This window comes from Cucurbita pepo, chromosome LG01, assembly GCF_002806865.2.
Source record: "Cucurbita pepo subsp. pepo cultivar mu-cu-16 chromosome LG01, ASM280686v2, whole genome shotgun sequence".
NCBI classification, from domain to species: Eukaryota; Viridiplantae; Streptophyta; class Magnoliopsida; order Cucurbitales; family Cucurbitaceae; genus Cucurbita; species Cucurbita pepo.
Genome location: NC_036638.1, coordinates 8,595,108 through 8,607,939, shown reverse-complemented (window position 1 = coordinate 8,607,939; position 12,832 = coordinate 8,595,108). Strand labels below are relative to the sequence as shown.

Genomic DNA, 12,832 nt, shown 5'->3' with positions numbered 1-12,832 from the left:
ACGTCTGATTTGCCCACACACGTTGGAAAGTTGACAATCACTGCTATATTTGCTTATTCAACTTGTTCTTGATGGTGTTATGTGGTAGTCATTGTCGGTACGAGAAAGCTGCAGGCTGAGAAGCAATGAACTGAGTGGGAGCTTAGCTTTCTCAGAAAAGGAATCGATAGTAGGCCACGAAGAATATTGAATGAGCCCCACCGTCTGGACCTTGCGATACAAAGCCCATTAGATTTGGTTTAAGTTCATGTGGACAAGGCCGCATGGATGGTGTTTATATCAAATATGTTGGTTACTTTAATGCCCCAATTCGAACAATGCCTCTAAAATAGAAAATTGTCGTGTTTGCTCGACACATTTCGTCAAACTATAGCTGAGTACCAAAGTGGTACCAAAGTTAGGCTTCAGCTCGGTTACAATTTTCGGTTACCTTCTCATTGTAAATGTGGCACGTGTGTTCAGTGGTTGAAACAATTTGAGTTGGAAAGAGATATCAACTTACCCTACTCGACTTTAGTCTTAGTCGTATGGCATGGATGTAGGAGCCATCCAGTGTCGAGTACAGAATGGGTTGTTAACAAAGATATTAGTAATTAAATATATAGTTTTTTCAGTGGTTTTTTGTCCGACTCCTAATTTTCGTAGTTTAACAGTAATGAACACATTTTTTTTTCAAAATGGTCAAGCAAAATCATAATTATTTCAGCCGACATTTCACGTAATTTTTTTAATTATTATTATTATGAATAATGAAATTTACTAACGTGTTGGAATTAGACATTTTATTGACATTGAGATTTAAAATTTTGATGATATTATATAAATTAAAATTAAAAAAAATTGAAAATTAAAATGATAATAGGTAAGTTGTTATTATTATTATTATTATTATTATTTTATATAGAAAAGGTCGGTTTACTTAATTATATATTGAATTTCGAATAATAAGAACAATAATAATAATAATAATAAAAAAAGGAAGAAAAAAACAAAAAAAAAGTTCGGCCCAATTGTAGTGGATCGAAGAGAGCCGAGCGATAGGCCTTAACCCTCTCTCTCATCTCTCTCTTAAATTGAGTCTCCATCCCTCCCGCCTCCTCCTCTTTCCCCAATCGCATTCTCTTTCCGCTTACAGAAACCTTTCAAAACCCTCGGTCTACTGTCCCTCCCATCACCACTGATTCTTGGTGGTGCTCCGACGATTGCCCTCTTTACCACCGCCTTCGCCGGACTAAACAATGGCGGCTGCAGCTCCCTCTGATGTCTCCGATGGACCAGTCCTCAGCCTCATCAACAAGCGTCTCCGCGCCCTTCGCAAGAAGCACAATCGCATCCTTCAGATGGAAGAGGCCATTTCTCAGGGAAAGCCTATTAACAAGGAGCAAGAGGACGTCCTTCGCTCTAAGCCTTCTGTCACCGCTCTCATCGATGAGCTTGAAAAGCTTCGTCAACCGCTATCGTCGGCTGTCTCTGAGGAAATTAACTTGGCTGTTCAACGCCAGCAGGCGAGTGTCTCCTCTCAGCCCGTTGTAACCGATGATTCGCCTTTGGAGGTTACGGATGACAAGCCGAGTGGCGAGAAAGACCAGTCCGAACACGCTGTGGTCGAGGACCTTCTAAACCTCCTTTATTTTGGCTCTTTGTTTGACGTCAAATCTCAAAGCGATTTTACTTCTACGATGCTTACGAGAACGCACGAAAGAAGTTGCTGCATCACCTATGATTATGTCACCGACGATGCTACCGATCTTCTTGCCGAGAGGGATTTGGATTTGATATCGACGATGAGCGGCCTATTGGTCTCTCGTCCCGTAGATTCGAATTTGCCGCATAAGAATGCATTGGAGCGTTGCATCGAGCACGCTAAACTCTGGCTCACCAAGGCTGATCAGCCTATTGAGTCCAACACGGACGTTACTTGTATTGTTTTTTTTTCCTTATTTCTACTCGATTTATTTATCGCTAGTTTTGTTCGTTTAATTTCGTTCTTTCCTTTTGGATGTTCTGTTGACTTGTAATACAACTTTGTAGATGCAAACTTGAGGGAGAGGCTGCACAAGATCATGGCGTCAGATTACTTCACTACCACACCTGAGATAAAAGGTCCTGTTGAGGTAGCTGCTGTTGCTGCAGGAAACTATTCCAATTTCCAGGTTCCGGTGGCTGTCCATGAAGAAGAATCAGATGAAAAGTTTCAACATACGGTATTATTGGATTCTCTTACCATATGATATTATTCATCTGTCACATGATCTCTTTTAAATGAATGTCAAGTAATTCTTCTATGCAATTTGTTTCATCCGTCGTGCAGTGCTTTTCATTAACTTAATGCCTTTCATCAAACTCTCTTTTAGAATTGCAGTTAGAATAGGAATGAAAATTCTTTTAAAAAAGAGAGAATGGCCTTTTCCTGTAGGAGTTTGATCAAGATGAGAAACCTTTCTGTTGATTTGTGGAGCTTGGAAACCTTTACATACATTGGTTATTATTGTGGGAGCTTCCCTTCTTCCTAGTTGAAGTCTCCTAATCTTCCTCCTTGCACTCTTCCAGCATTTTCTAAATATGTCCCTTTTTCAATGCTTTATAGTTTATACCATTTTGGCAAATTAGCTGATTTTCATGGTATCTTTTCTCAAAAGGTGGGAAAATTTTACAAGCTTGAGTAAGAAGTAAAGGCTTTCTTTGACACAAAGGACAACCATTAGTGATCAACCTAACTTCTTGACTGTTTCTTCCTGCCTCGAAAAACAAATAACTGTCTTACTGAGGTTGACATAACAAAGACTTTGGAGGAATTGTACGTGTTTTCCCCCTTATGTTGTACTTCCTTCCCTTCTTGTTTAGACATGGGCTATTTGACCTTGTCTTGTCCAAAGCCTGCTTAGAAGAAGTCTTGCCGATTTGTTACCCATCAGCTGAAGAAAACAGAACCACCATCAACCATGGGAGGAGGTATTTGGTAATTTAAAAATAAGAAATTGCTCGGATTTACTTCAAGTGGAGGGTAAGAATTTGAACTTTTGACCTCATGGAAATGAGTTAAATGCCTTAATGACTAAGCTATGCACGTGTTGGAAAACCTTTGAAGGGGTAGGGATTTGAGCCATGTCTATGAGTTTGAAGAAACTACTAGAGGAGAAAGCTTTATGCAGAATTGCTATTGAGACCTAATTAGCCACTTCTCATTTTTGTTCATTCTCAAACTTTCACTTCTTTCTCATCACAAGGCCCTTGAAGGTGTCTTCCAAGCACAGAGGCCTCATTAATTTTGAAGTTAAATCATTCATTGTAAAGCTTAATCAGTAGTGATCTAAAGGTCTTCTACCTATGCTTGGGAAAATTTGTGCTTGAGCGAGGCCAATGCTTGCCTTTTGAGATCTTACTTAATTCTTCTCAATATTCAATTTTAGAGCCTCTTTATCCTAGATATTTGTAGTCCACTAATCAACTCTTAGAAATCTAGGCATAAGAAGAAACTTTAAGGAAGATGAATTTGTTGAATTCGCCTTCCTATCTTGCTTTCTTTTTGATTTCTGGCCAAACAACCACATTTGATCATTGGACTCAGCATTCAGATCCCCGTGGCAGCTTGGCTGTAGGCTTCCTCCTTAAAGATTTAGTCAGCCACAGCTCCCTGTCTTTGTGCTTTTTCCTTAGGGCGGTTCAGTCTTTGCAAGAAAGATCAGAAACTCAAAGTCGGCCCTTGCTTGCTCATTTACTGGTGGTTTCTTTAACTTTATACTCCACCTTCAATTGGCACATGGCCTTCCCTAAAGACAACAATAGGCTAACACATGATTTTTGCAGAATTTGGACCCTTCGGTTCAAGAGATTTGTCGTTAAAGAGGTACAATAGAATCTTCAACAACAAGAATAAATTATTTAGTTGGGTTATAGATTTATTACCATTTGTGGCTCCTTTTTGGCTTAAACTCTCGTTTGCTTCAATTTTAAAACTTTGTAGCTTAAGTACTATTTTAGGCAATTGGAAGAGCCTTTTACAGCTCCTTTGTATTTTAGCTTGGCTTATGGTATTCTGCCCATCCTTCAAAATTTCAAATTGTTTCTTATTAAAATAAATGTTAAATATATGTCTTAGTCCCTAATGTTTGGGTTCTTGTTGCTTTTTTTATTTAAAGGAACTAATAAATTCACTTATGTTTTAATGTTTTTCAATCATTTCCCTTCTCTTTGGTGGATAATTTGGTTGTTAATAAATTTACATGATATCATATTTAGCGAGTTGTTAGAAATTTAAAGGAAGAATTAGGCAACCTAAGACTAAGAGAAGATTGATTATGCAGACAAAATTTATTAGTTCTTTTTTCACATTAAAAAAAAACTAATAAATTTGGTCACTTATGTTTTAATGTTTTTCAATCATTACCCTTCTCTTTGGTGGATGTTAAAATTTGGTTGATAATAAATTTACTGTATATGATATCTAGTGAGTTGTTAGAAATTTTAAGGAAGAACTAGGCAACCTAAGACTAAGAGAAGAATGATTATGCAAACTTAGACATTTGGAGAAAAAAATAGAAACTTTCCTCCCTTAAGTGGCCTAATTCTTACTTTAAGTTTGCTTAAACTTACCAAATATCATACCATGTAAACTTTACATCAACTGATTTTTGCATGCACTAATGTAAAAGTTTTAATTGAAAACTAAATTGAAAAAACATTCATACATCAGGGTGAAAATAAACATATGCTACACAGGATGTTCACAATTTCAAATTTATTGGGTGTTTGGCTGACACATTATACAATTATTCAGTGGCCATAAGTTCAAAGAAAAGTAAGAAATTCTATGGCTGAATGCAGTTAGCTGTAGCTTGAGTCTATGTTTTGAGATGATTAACTGGATCATTAAGAAGAAAAAAGGATAATAGTGGAAGGATTTGATGTTGTATTATTGTATAAGTAGGTTTTAGGAGGTTAGGTTATCCATTAGTTGGTTGGCAATTCGTTGTCATTTGTAATTTAGTAACTTGTTTTTCCTATTCTTTTGACCGTTGAAGGTTGTTAGGAGCTGGTATAAAAGCCAGCCCTTTTGTTGACTTTTGTTTAATTTTTTTGGATATAAGAAAAGTTACTTTTGTGGTTGGTGCTTCATATATTGCATTTTTATAAGCTCTAAATATAGTAACTAGCTTGCCTTCTTTTGAGATTTTGCAATAACAACGTGTTTCATCTCAGGATTCTATCAATGAAATGAAAAAAAAAAAAATAAATAATAATCAACGTTTCTCATTAAAAAATGTTTCAAGTATAGGGGAATGTTGATTTTGTATTATAATTTCTTACCAAATCAATGAAAATATATAGACATCAGATGCCTAAATCTTATACACTAAGTGTTCTGAGGAATCTTTTTTTCTTCTGTCTTTTTTTGTTGTTTGTGTTAGCCCACTCAACTGTCTTAGCTTGTTGCATTGTGCTGAGTGTTCAACCATCTTCATAAATGCTATTGAAACTTTTCCCAAGGAAATAGTACGTTAGCATCTCGACGTTTTGTTTCCGTTTGTTAATCGCAATCCATGTAGGATGCCTTCAGCATTAAATCATTGGGTGGGGGTTAATGTTCTTTCTGGATAGGAAAGAAGAGAGACCGAAGTTTAGCCTTCTCTTTTTCCTCTGGGATTTGAGTTATTTTATCCCTTGTTTGATCATAGAAAATTACATGCTTAGCTTTGTAGAAGAAATTTAGGGAATTTGGCCACCGAAGGTCTAATTGCTTGGGTGCACTGTTTGGTTTCCGTTTTCTTTTCAAAGATGTCAACGACCATTTAATCTTTTAGCGGACAATCATTTTATGTATCTTTGAAGCTTATATCTACTACGGATTGAAGAGTATGTTTTTTTTGTTGTCGATGGCCTTGGAAAGAAAATTGTCAGAAAGCTACCGATTCAAAAGTGCATCTTTATTTTGTCAATAGCCTTGGGAAAAAGATTGTCACAATGTCTCTCCTCAGGATTTTCATTCTTTCCTGCCAACTTTTCTCATCTGAATTCTTAAGTTGCTTAAGTAATGGAGTAATTTGATTTATTAGTGGTTGAGTTTGCTGCTTTATAGCAATGAGCAATTGATGAAGTACCTCAAACCTAGGGTTCAGTTGTTTGAAATGATTATTGAAGTTTTTTTTTACCTTACTGCAATTTTTTTGATTATTTCTGTTACTGTTACAAAATTTGAAAATAATATTGTATAACTCCTTAATTTGTAGGATATTGACGTGGGAGACTTGCAAGGAGATGATATCAGTGATGGTCAACCTGGTTCTGTTGACGAACTGCCCAGGGTATGCCCCAATTTTGTTAATCTTTCTGTAGTACTTCATTCTCTATATAGCCGACCCCTTGTTTTATTGTACTTTTTGGGTGTCTTTATTTGAATATGGAGACTTCTGCTTTGCAGGATGTGCAAGAAACTGGAAATTCTTCTGAACTCGTCACACAGCAAGAAGTGAGACCAGAAGAAGAATTTGAGCAGAAACATGCGGACGGAGATGCAAAAGATCAGCAGCAGTATGTTCCTCGAAGGGGCTATATGAACCAAAGAGGTGGCCGTGGAGTTGGTGGCCGAAGAGGATATTCTAATGGTCGTGGAGGTCGAGGCGACGGAAGGGGAGGAGGATCCTACCAGAATGGACGCAGCCGATATTATGACCAGTCAGGAAACTATTATCAGAGGAACTACTACAATGGTCGAGGAAGAGGTGGGAGGGGCGGTGGCCAATCTTACAACAGTCATGGTTCAGCCCAAGGCGCTCCTAACTCTAACTCTAACTCTGCAAGTGTTGGCGTGGCTTTGTGATGACGGTATTGATATGTCCTCGGGGTGTTTCTCAGAAGTGGGTGGGTGATGCGAATGTTTGTTGCTTTTCATTATTCTCTCTCTCCATCTCTGGACATTGGTCCTCGTTGAATTCACCATCCTACATCTTGTTTTTGTAGTCCTAGTTTTGATGGATCCAATGGAACCTGTGTACAAAAGGGCGGATATTGCCAAACCGTTTGATCCTAAGTTATTTTGTGGACACGAGTTGCTGATGTTTAGACGCGTACGTTAAGGTATGATATGGTTTTCTCGCTTTGTTATCAAGTGTTCTTAGTCCTTAAATAACATACGAATTTAGAATCGTTGGATAACTTCACTGAATCAGTTGGAAAGCTTGTTCCATCTGATATAGTGTAACTTGGTACTAATCGAACTGAAATTCTGTGTAGAGGGATTTCCATTGGTAGTAGTGTGTTCAGTGTTGAGTGCACTGAACTTCTCTAAAAAAAATTGAGTTATATGGTTCTGGGAGCATTCGTTTCTCGCTCTTGTTTGTGTTATCAACTGCTCTGTTTTTCACATTATTGAAATTGATTTGGTTTAAAACAAAAGGAGCATTTGAGTTTAGTACAAAAGAAAAGGCGTCATTTTTAAGTGTGCTGTTAAAGCAATTTGGGGGAATAGCGTTTGATGACTTGTTATGCTTTTAGGGTACAGAACTTATTCTCTAACTTCAGTTTTCGTTTACCACAAGGATTTTTAAGTTCATTCCTCCGATGAGAAATCACATAATTCCATTCACCCATTTCATTTCTCTTCCCATCTTTCTAGTTGCTTGAATCTCCAATTAGGTTAAGATTTTCATAATTGCATTTAGGCATTTCTATTACTTTGATTTGATTGTTTTATCAATACATCAATTGATTCATAAACAACATTCAACTTTTGTTGATTTTTTTTAAAAAAAAATCCTAAATTTTGTTCACATTGAAAATACCAACGCCTTTCAGTTTGTCAAGTTTATTCCATTCCACAATTTGTCAGGTTCATTCTCCAAATTTGAAGGTCCCAAAAATATTCTAAGTTCCATTATTATTTGTATTTGTAATGCAACTAGGAAGTGTGATGCCCTTTTGAGAAAAAATTGGAGTCATTTATTTTAATGTTACACTATGAGAATGTTCGAGAGTAAAGGATGTGCTGCGCATGAATGCAAAACAGACCTAATTCCATCTCTAAGGAGGGCCTATTACCTCTAAAGTGTGAATTCAAACCTCTCGAATAAAATGCTATTTAAAAGTATTTATTAAAATTAAAAATTGATAATTTCTATAAAATTTAGGAATTTAAAAAATTAAGGTAAACTTTATTAATATATATTTTATTAAATTTAGTCTTAAAAATTTATACATATATTTTATTTAGTTCACTTTACTAGAAAGAAAACCAAAAGTTTTCGAGTTTATATTTAATATACGGATTAATTTTAAAATATTTTAACTTATCATAAATTTATTAAACACAAAATTAAAATTTATTATCATAATATTCTATTATATCAACCTTTTTAGGTAACGAACAACAATTTTACATTATTCGAACAATCATCATTTATTCTCCACCTTCGATTGTCCATACAAAAAAGCAAAAAGCTAAACGAAAAAAAAATCCTCCATTTATTTTAAGTTCTTTCTTTCCTTTCCCTTTATGTATCAATTTTGGAGATTTCAAATGGCTAATAGAGGAGTTGAAAAAGTAAAAAGAGAATAAATTATAATAAATTAAAATATATGTGTGATTATGTTGGCATGAGTGAGATAAATTTATTATATTTAATTTTTTTAAAAGTATATGTATAATTAATTACTAGAAGTTTATATAATTTTATTAAATTTATTTACATAAAAATAATGATTAAGATTGTTGGCTAAATAAATTTAAAATCCTAAAATTTTAAAAAATAAATTAAAACTTAATTGATTAAAAGCAAAATGACTACCAACCATTAATTATTTAAAGTGAATCAAGTAAAAATATTATTTATTTATATAAAATTTTAAAAGCATTCACATAGATTGGAGGCGACGGAATCATATTTTTTCTTCTCATTATATAAAGCTGATCATCAGCCATGTCTTCAAACAAGATTTCTATCTTAGAAGAGGCTCAAACAAAGATCTGAGTTCAAAACTTGAAGCTTCAGTTTCAAAAAAAATGGGAGCAAGCTTTACAATCCCACGTTCAAGATCTTCCAATGCAACATTACAAGCCATGGCTCCCACCATTGTGGAGTGCCACAACAAAGCAGAGTGGACAGCTCGTTTGGAAGCCACAAGGGAAACAAACAAGCTTGTAAGTTTAATACCAACTCTTTATCCCAACATATAGGGATGCAAACGCTTTGGGTTTGTGATTTCTTCTTGTGCTGCTGGTTTGGTATAGATGGTGATTGACTTCACTGCTGCATGGTGTGAACCTTGTCGACGAATGGAGCCGATCATCAAGGAGTTTGCTTCGAGGTTCAAGGATGTTGAGTTCGTCAAAATCGACGTCGATGAGTTGATGGTATGAGCTTTCAATCTTGTTTTGATTCAATCTTGTTTTGACTGTGTTGAAAAAATGGATGACAACAGGATGTTGCAAAGGAATATGGAGTGGACGCAATGCCAACATTCATACTGATTAAGAAGGGGAAGGTAGTTGATAAGGTGGTCGGCGCCAGGAAGGATGACCTGCAGAAGAAGATTGAGAATCATAGTAAATATTGATGGATGCTCCTCTTGAAGCTTCTCAATAAGCCAGGAAGAACTAGTACTATAGAACAAACTAAAATGGTGTTTATTTTATTATTCCAGCCCTTCTCACTTCTGATATAAAAAGAAAAAAAAGTATACTTCCTTCTGCTATTTGTCCAATCTCTCTGTCTTTCTCTTCCTCTGCCCAAATTACGCACAAGTATTGTAATGTTTCAAGTCTACTACTAGGAGATATTGTCCTCTTTGGACAAACGTGTCAGCTAGGGAGACGTAAGCTCACCTCTAGTAGATATTGTCCTCTTTAAGCAAACACTTCTGCTAGGGAGAGGTTTCTACACCCTTGTAAATGATTCATTCTTCTCCCCCAACCGATGTGGGATCTCATAATCTACCCCCCTCCCCCTTTCCCAATCGACGTGGGATCTCACAATCCAGCTCCCCTTGGACCTAGGGTCCTTACTAGCACAACGCCTCATGTCTACCCCCTTCGGAGCTCAACCTCCTCGTTGGCACATCGTCCGATTTCTGGCTCTAATACCATTTGTAACAGTTCAAGCCCATCGCTAGCAGATATTGTCCTCTTTGGACTTTCCCTTTTCGGTTTTCCCTCGAGGTTTTTAAAACGTGTCTGCTAGGGAGAGGTTTCCACACCCTAATAAAAAATGTTTCGTTCTCTTCTTCAACTGATATGAGATCTCACAAGTACATAACAAAAGTGACGGTAGCCCAGCAGCTAGAAAATTTTAGAAGATAAGAAAAGGGACAATTGCATAACTTATTCAACACCAGTGGACGCAAAGAATGCACAAATTCCAAGCTAATAACATACAAATAATCTTACATTAACTTCCCGTAAAATTGTGTGATCACATGATGCAACATTATTATAATAAAATCAAAGCAACTTTTGGCTACAAGGGTAGTGGATGAAGAATGCCAGATTTCTCTTCCTAAATCATATTCCAGGAATCAATCAAGCAGTTCTTCAAAATCCTAGTATGCACAATGCTCCTTTCTGGAGAGTAAGACAGGTATTTACATGTTTTTGAGCTCTCATTATCGATCCACGGTGTAGAAGGTTCGTCGTGGTGGCTGCTCCAGAACGCAACTTCTTAGTCAGAACCACCCAAAGCCCTTCTTAGATCAGATTTCTGTTCAAAAGTAAGCATTGATGGGAAAATGATATCAAACTTGATCCTTAGGTTCCCCTTCTTGTTTGGTTCTTTAGAGATGGGCATTCCTTCATTCTGGATCACTACCTCGTAACCGGGTTTGACAATATCGGTTACAGAAGTGAGATTTCTTCCATCCAAAGTTGTAACGTTCAATGTTTTTCCAGTGAGTGCTTCTAATAGAGATATTTTCTGATTGATTACCAAATCATTACCATCCCTCTCAAACACAGGATGGGGTTTCTCATCGATGATAAATATAAGATCAGCAGGAGAAACTCCAGGTTCTTGATTGCCTTTCTCAGGGAAAGTGACTTTTGTCCCCTTCTTCCAACCAGGTTTAATATCTATTTTTAACACTTCATCAACAGTTTTTGGCTTCCTACAAAACAAGTTCCTTGAATAAGCCTAAACTGAGGAGCAAAAAGTGAAGAAAAATATGAAAGAACATCGAAGATACAATGAGATCAATGAAATGAGGTGTCAAATGCGAGCTTCATTGCAATGTGATGCAAGAAAGAAAGAACAAGCTTAAGTTCATCTAATCCAAATCCATATTGCTTTCCAATTCAGCAATAAAAGCATACTTATTACTCCTAAATAACAGAAGATATCCTTATAGATGCTTTAGTCAGCTGGAAGTTATAAAAAAGGGCAGCCTTGTGGTTATTGAAGGTAGAAGCACCAAGTCCTTTCCTGATCATAAACTTTATGTCAGAGTATAATATTCAAAAGATCATAATCTACCCATTGTCTTTCTGCAACACATGCACAACCATCCAATTAGCTACACAAGTAGGCTTCACAGCTTAGGTAGATAAGAGTTCGAAATAATATGCTATTCTATTCAGAGTTGCACACCACTGGTTCATAATTGTTCATCCTGTCGCCTTTCTATCAATGGTAAAAGTAGAACAGAAGGAATCATTTGGCATGTAAAGGGATATCAATATCCTGATAATCCAAGGCAGCTCAGCCAGGAAAAAGGAATAATATTTTCCTCTACGTCTCCACCTCTTAAGTTTTACAGCATCAAAGATCAGTACTAGTAACCCATGGACATTCATCGACACCATTAGATGCAATCGAAACAAATTAGAGCTATAAGCATTTAACGTTTTGTTTCAACAAAAACAGAAAAAGTAAACAAGGAATTTTACATACCCAAATTCATCGGGGACAGTGCGGGAAATCCTCATCTTTCTTCGCGAACCTTTGTAAATCTCCTCCAAGCTACACATTAACTTGCTCTCAATTGGCGGTGCTTTCCTATTCGATTTCTTCCCAGCCTCCGCCTTCCCATTCCTAAACAAACTCTCTCTCTTAAACCCTCCGCTCTTAGCACTCCCAGCTCCGCCGAAAAACTCGGCAAAAATGTCATCGGCATCGCGAGGGAAATAAGAAAAAGAGGGATTGGAATCGGGCGGAGGAACAAAATCGGCGGAATTAAGAGCCTCCTCACCGTAGAGATCGTAGATCTGACGCTTCTTAGCGTCGCTTAAAACATCATAAGCCTCAGAGATCTGCTTGAACTTTGCCTCCGCCTCTTTCTTGTTGGAAGGATTCTTATCAGGATGCCATTTCATAGCCAAGCTCTTGTAGGACCTCTTCAGGTCCTCTTCATTGGCATTTCTGTTCACCTTCAACACATTGTAGTAGTCCACCCCCATCAAACAGCTACGTTTCTGCAACTCCTCGATCTTTCACAGCCTCGAAATCACGATTGTTCTTCCGAAATCCCTGAGAGCCCAAAATTTCTTCGAATTGACTTCAGTTCTGGAAGCAAAGTTGAAGAAGAACTGGAAAATTTGAAGAAACAGAGAAATCCGGGGGGAAAACGGCCGTTGTACTGATCAGAAAATTGAGCGGCTGATTAATGCCTCTAATCGCGCATTTTTTAATAATATATATTTATTGTCAAATTTGCCTCCACCTGCTACCGTAACAGCTCGGTGACAGAATCTTGCGTGAATGACAACCGTGACTGGAGGACGACGATTTTCCTTATCCACGTGAGTGTCATCCCTCACCGGTCACCCCACTCCTTTTGAATTGTCGGGCAACATAATGTTTAATGCAATTATTGATTTATTTATTTTTTTATTATATAATCTCTATTATTT

At 36.8% G+C, this 12,832-nt stretch overlaps 3 protein-coding genes across 4 annotated transcripts; 2 read left to right on the top strand and 1 right to left on the bottom strand.

Annotated features, from left to right (window-relative positions):
* Positions 1-1,083: 1,083 nt before the first annotated feature.
* On the top strand, positions 1,084-7,305 carry LOC111798762. 2 transcript variants are annotated; one of them, XM_023682099.1, is made up of 5 exons: positions 1,084-1,920; positions 2,032-2,204; positions 6,228-6,302; positions 6,419-6,858; positions 6,958-7,305. In XM_023682099.1, exons 1-4 carry the CDS (start codon positions 1,239-1,241, stop codon positions 6,815-6,817), a joined length of 1,329 nt encoding a protein of 442 aa, XP_023537867.1. In that variant the 5' UTR covers positions 1,084-1,238; the 3' UTR covers positions 6,818-6,858; positions 6,958-7,305. The 2 variants fall into 2 exon arrangements, with proteins under 2 accessions (XP_023537867.1, XP_023537859.1); XM_023682091.1 differs by having other exon boundaries at positions 6,419-7,233.
* Positions 7,306-8,901: 1,596 nt separating this feature from the next.
* LOC111798855 (thioredoxin H4-like) lies at positions 8,902-9,696 on the top strand. Its single transcript, XM_023682209.1, has 3 exons — positions 8,902-9,133; positions 9,224-9,346; positions 9,415-9,696. The coding sequence occupies exons 1-3, from the start codon at positions 8,996-8,998 to the stop codon at positions 9,547-9,549; spliced, it is 396 nt and encodes a 131-aa protein (XP_023537977.1). The 5' UTR covers positions 8,902-8,995; the 3' UTR covers positions 9,550-9,696.
* A 592-nt stretch (positions 9,697-10,288) lies between these two features.
* LOC111798823 (dnaJ homolog subfamily B member 4-like) lies at positions 10,289-12,747 on the bottom strand. Its single transcript, XM_023682161.1, has 2 exons — positions 11,874-12,747; positions 10,289-11,091 (listed from the first exon to the last, which is right to left on the bottom strand). The coding sequence occupies exons 1-2, from the start codon at positions 12,377-12,379 to the stop codon at positions 10,650-10,652; spliced, it is 948 nt and encodes a 315-aa protein (XP_023537929.1). The 5' UTR covers positions 12,380-12,747; the 3' UTR covers positions 10,289-10,649.
* Between the last annotated feature and the right edge of the window lie 85 nt (positions 12,748-12,832).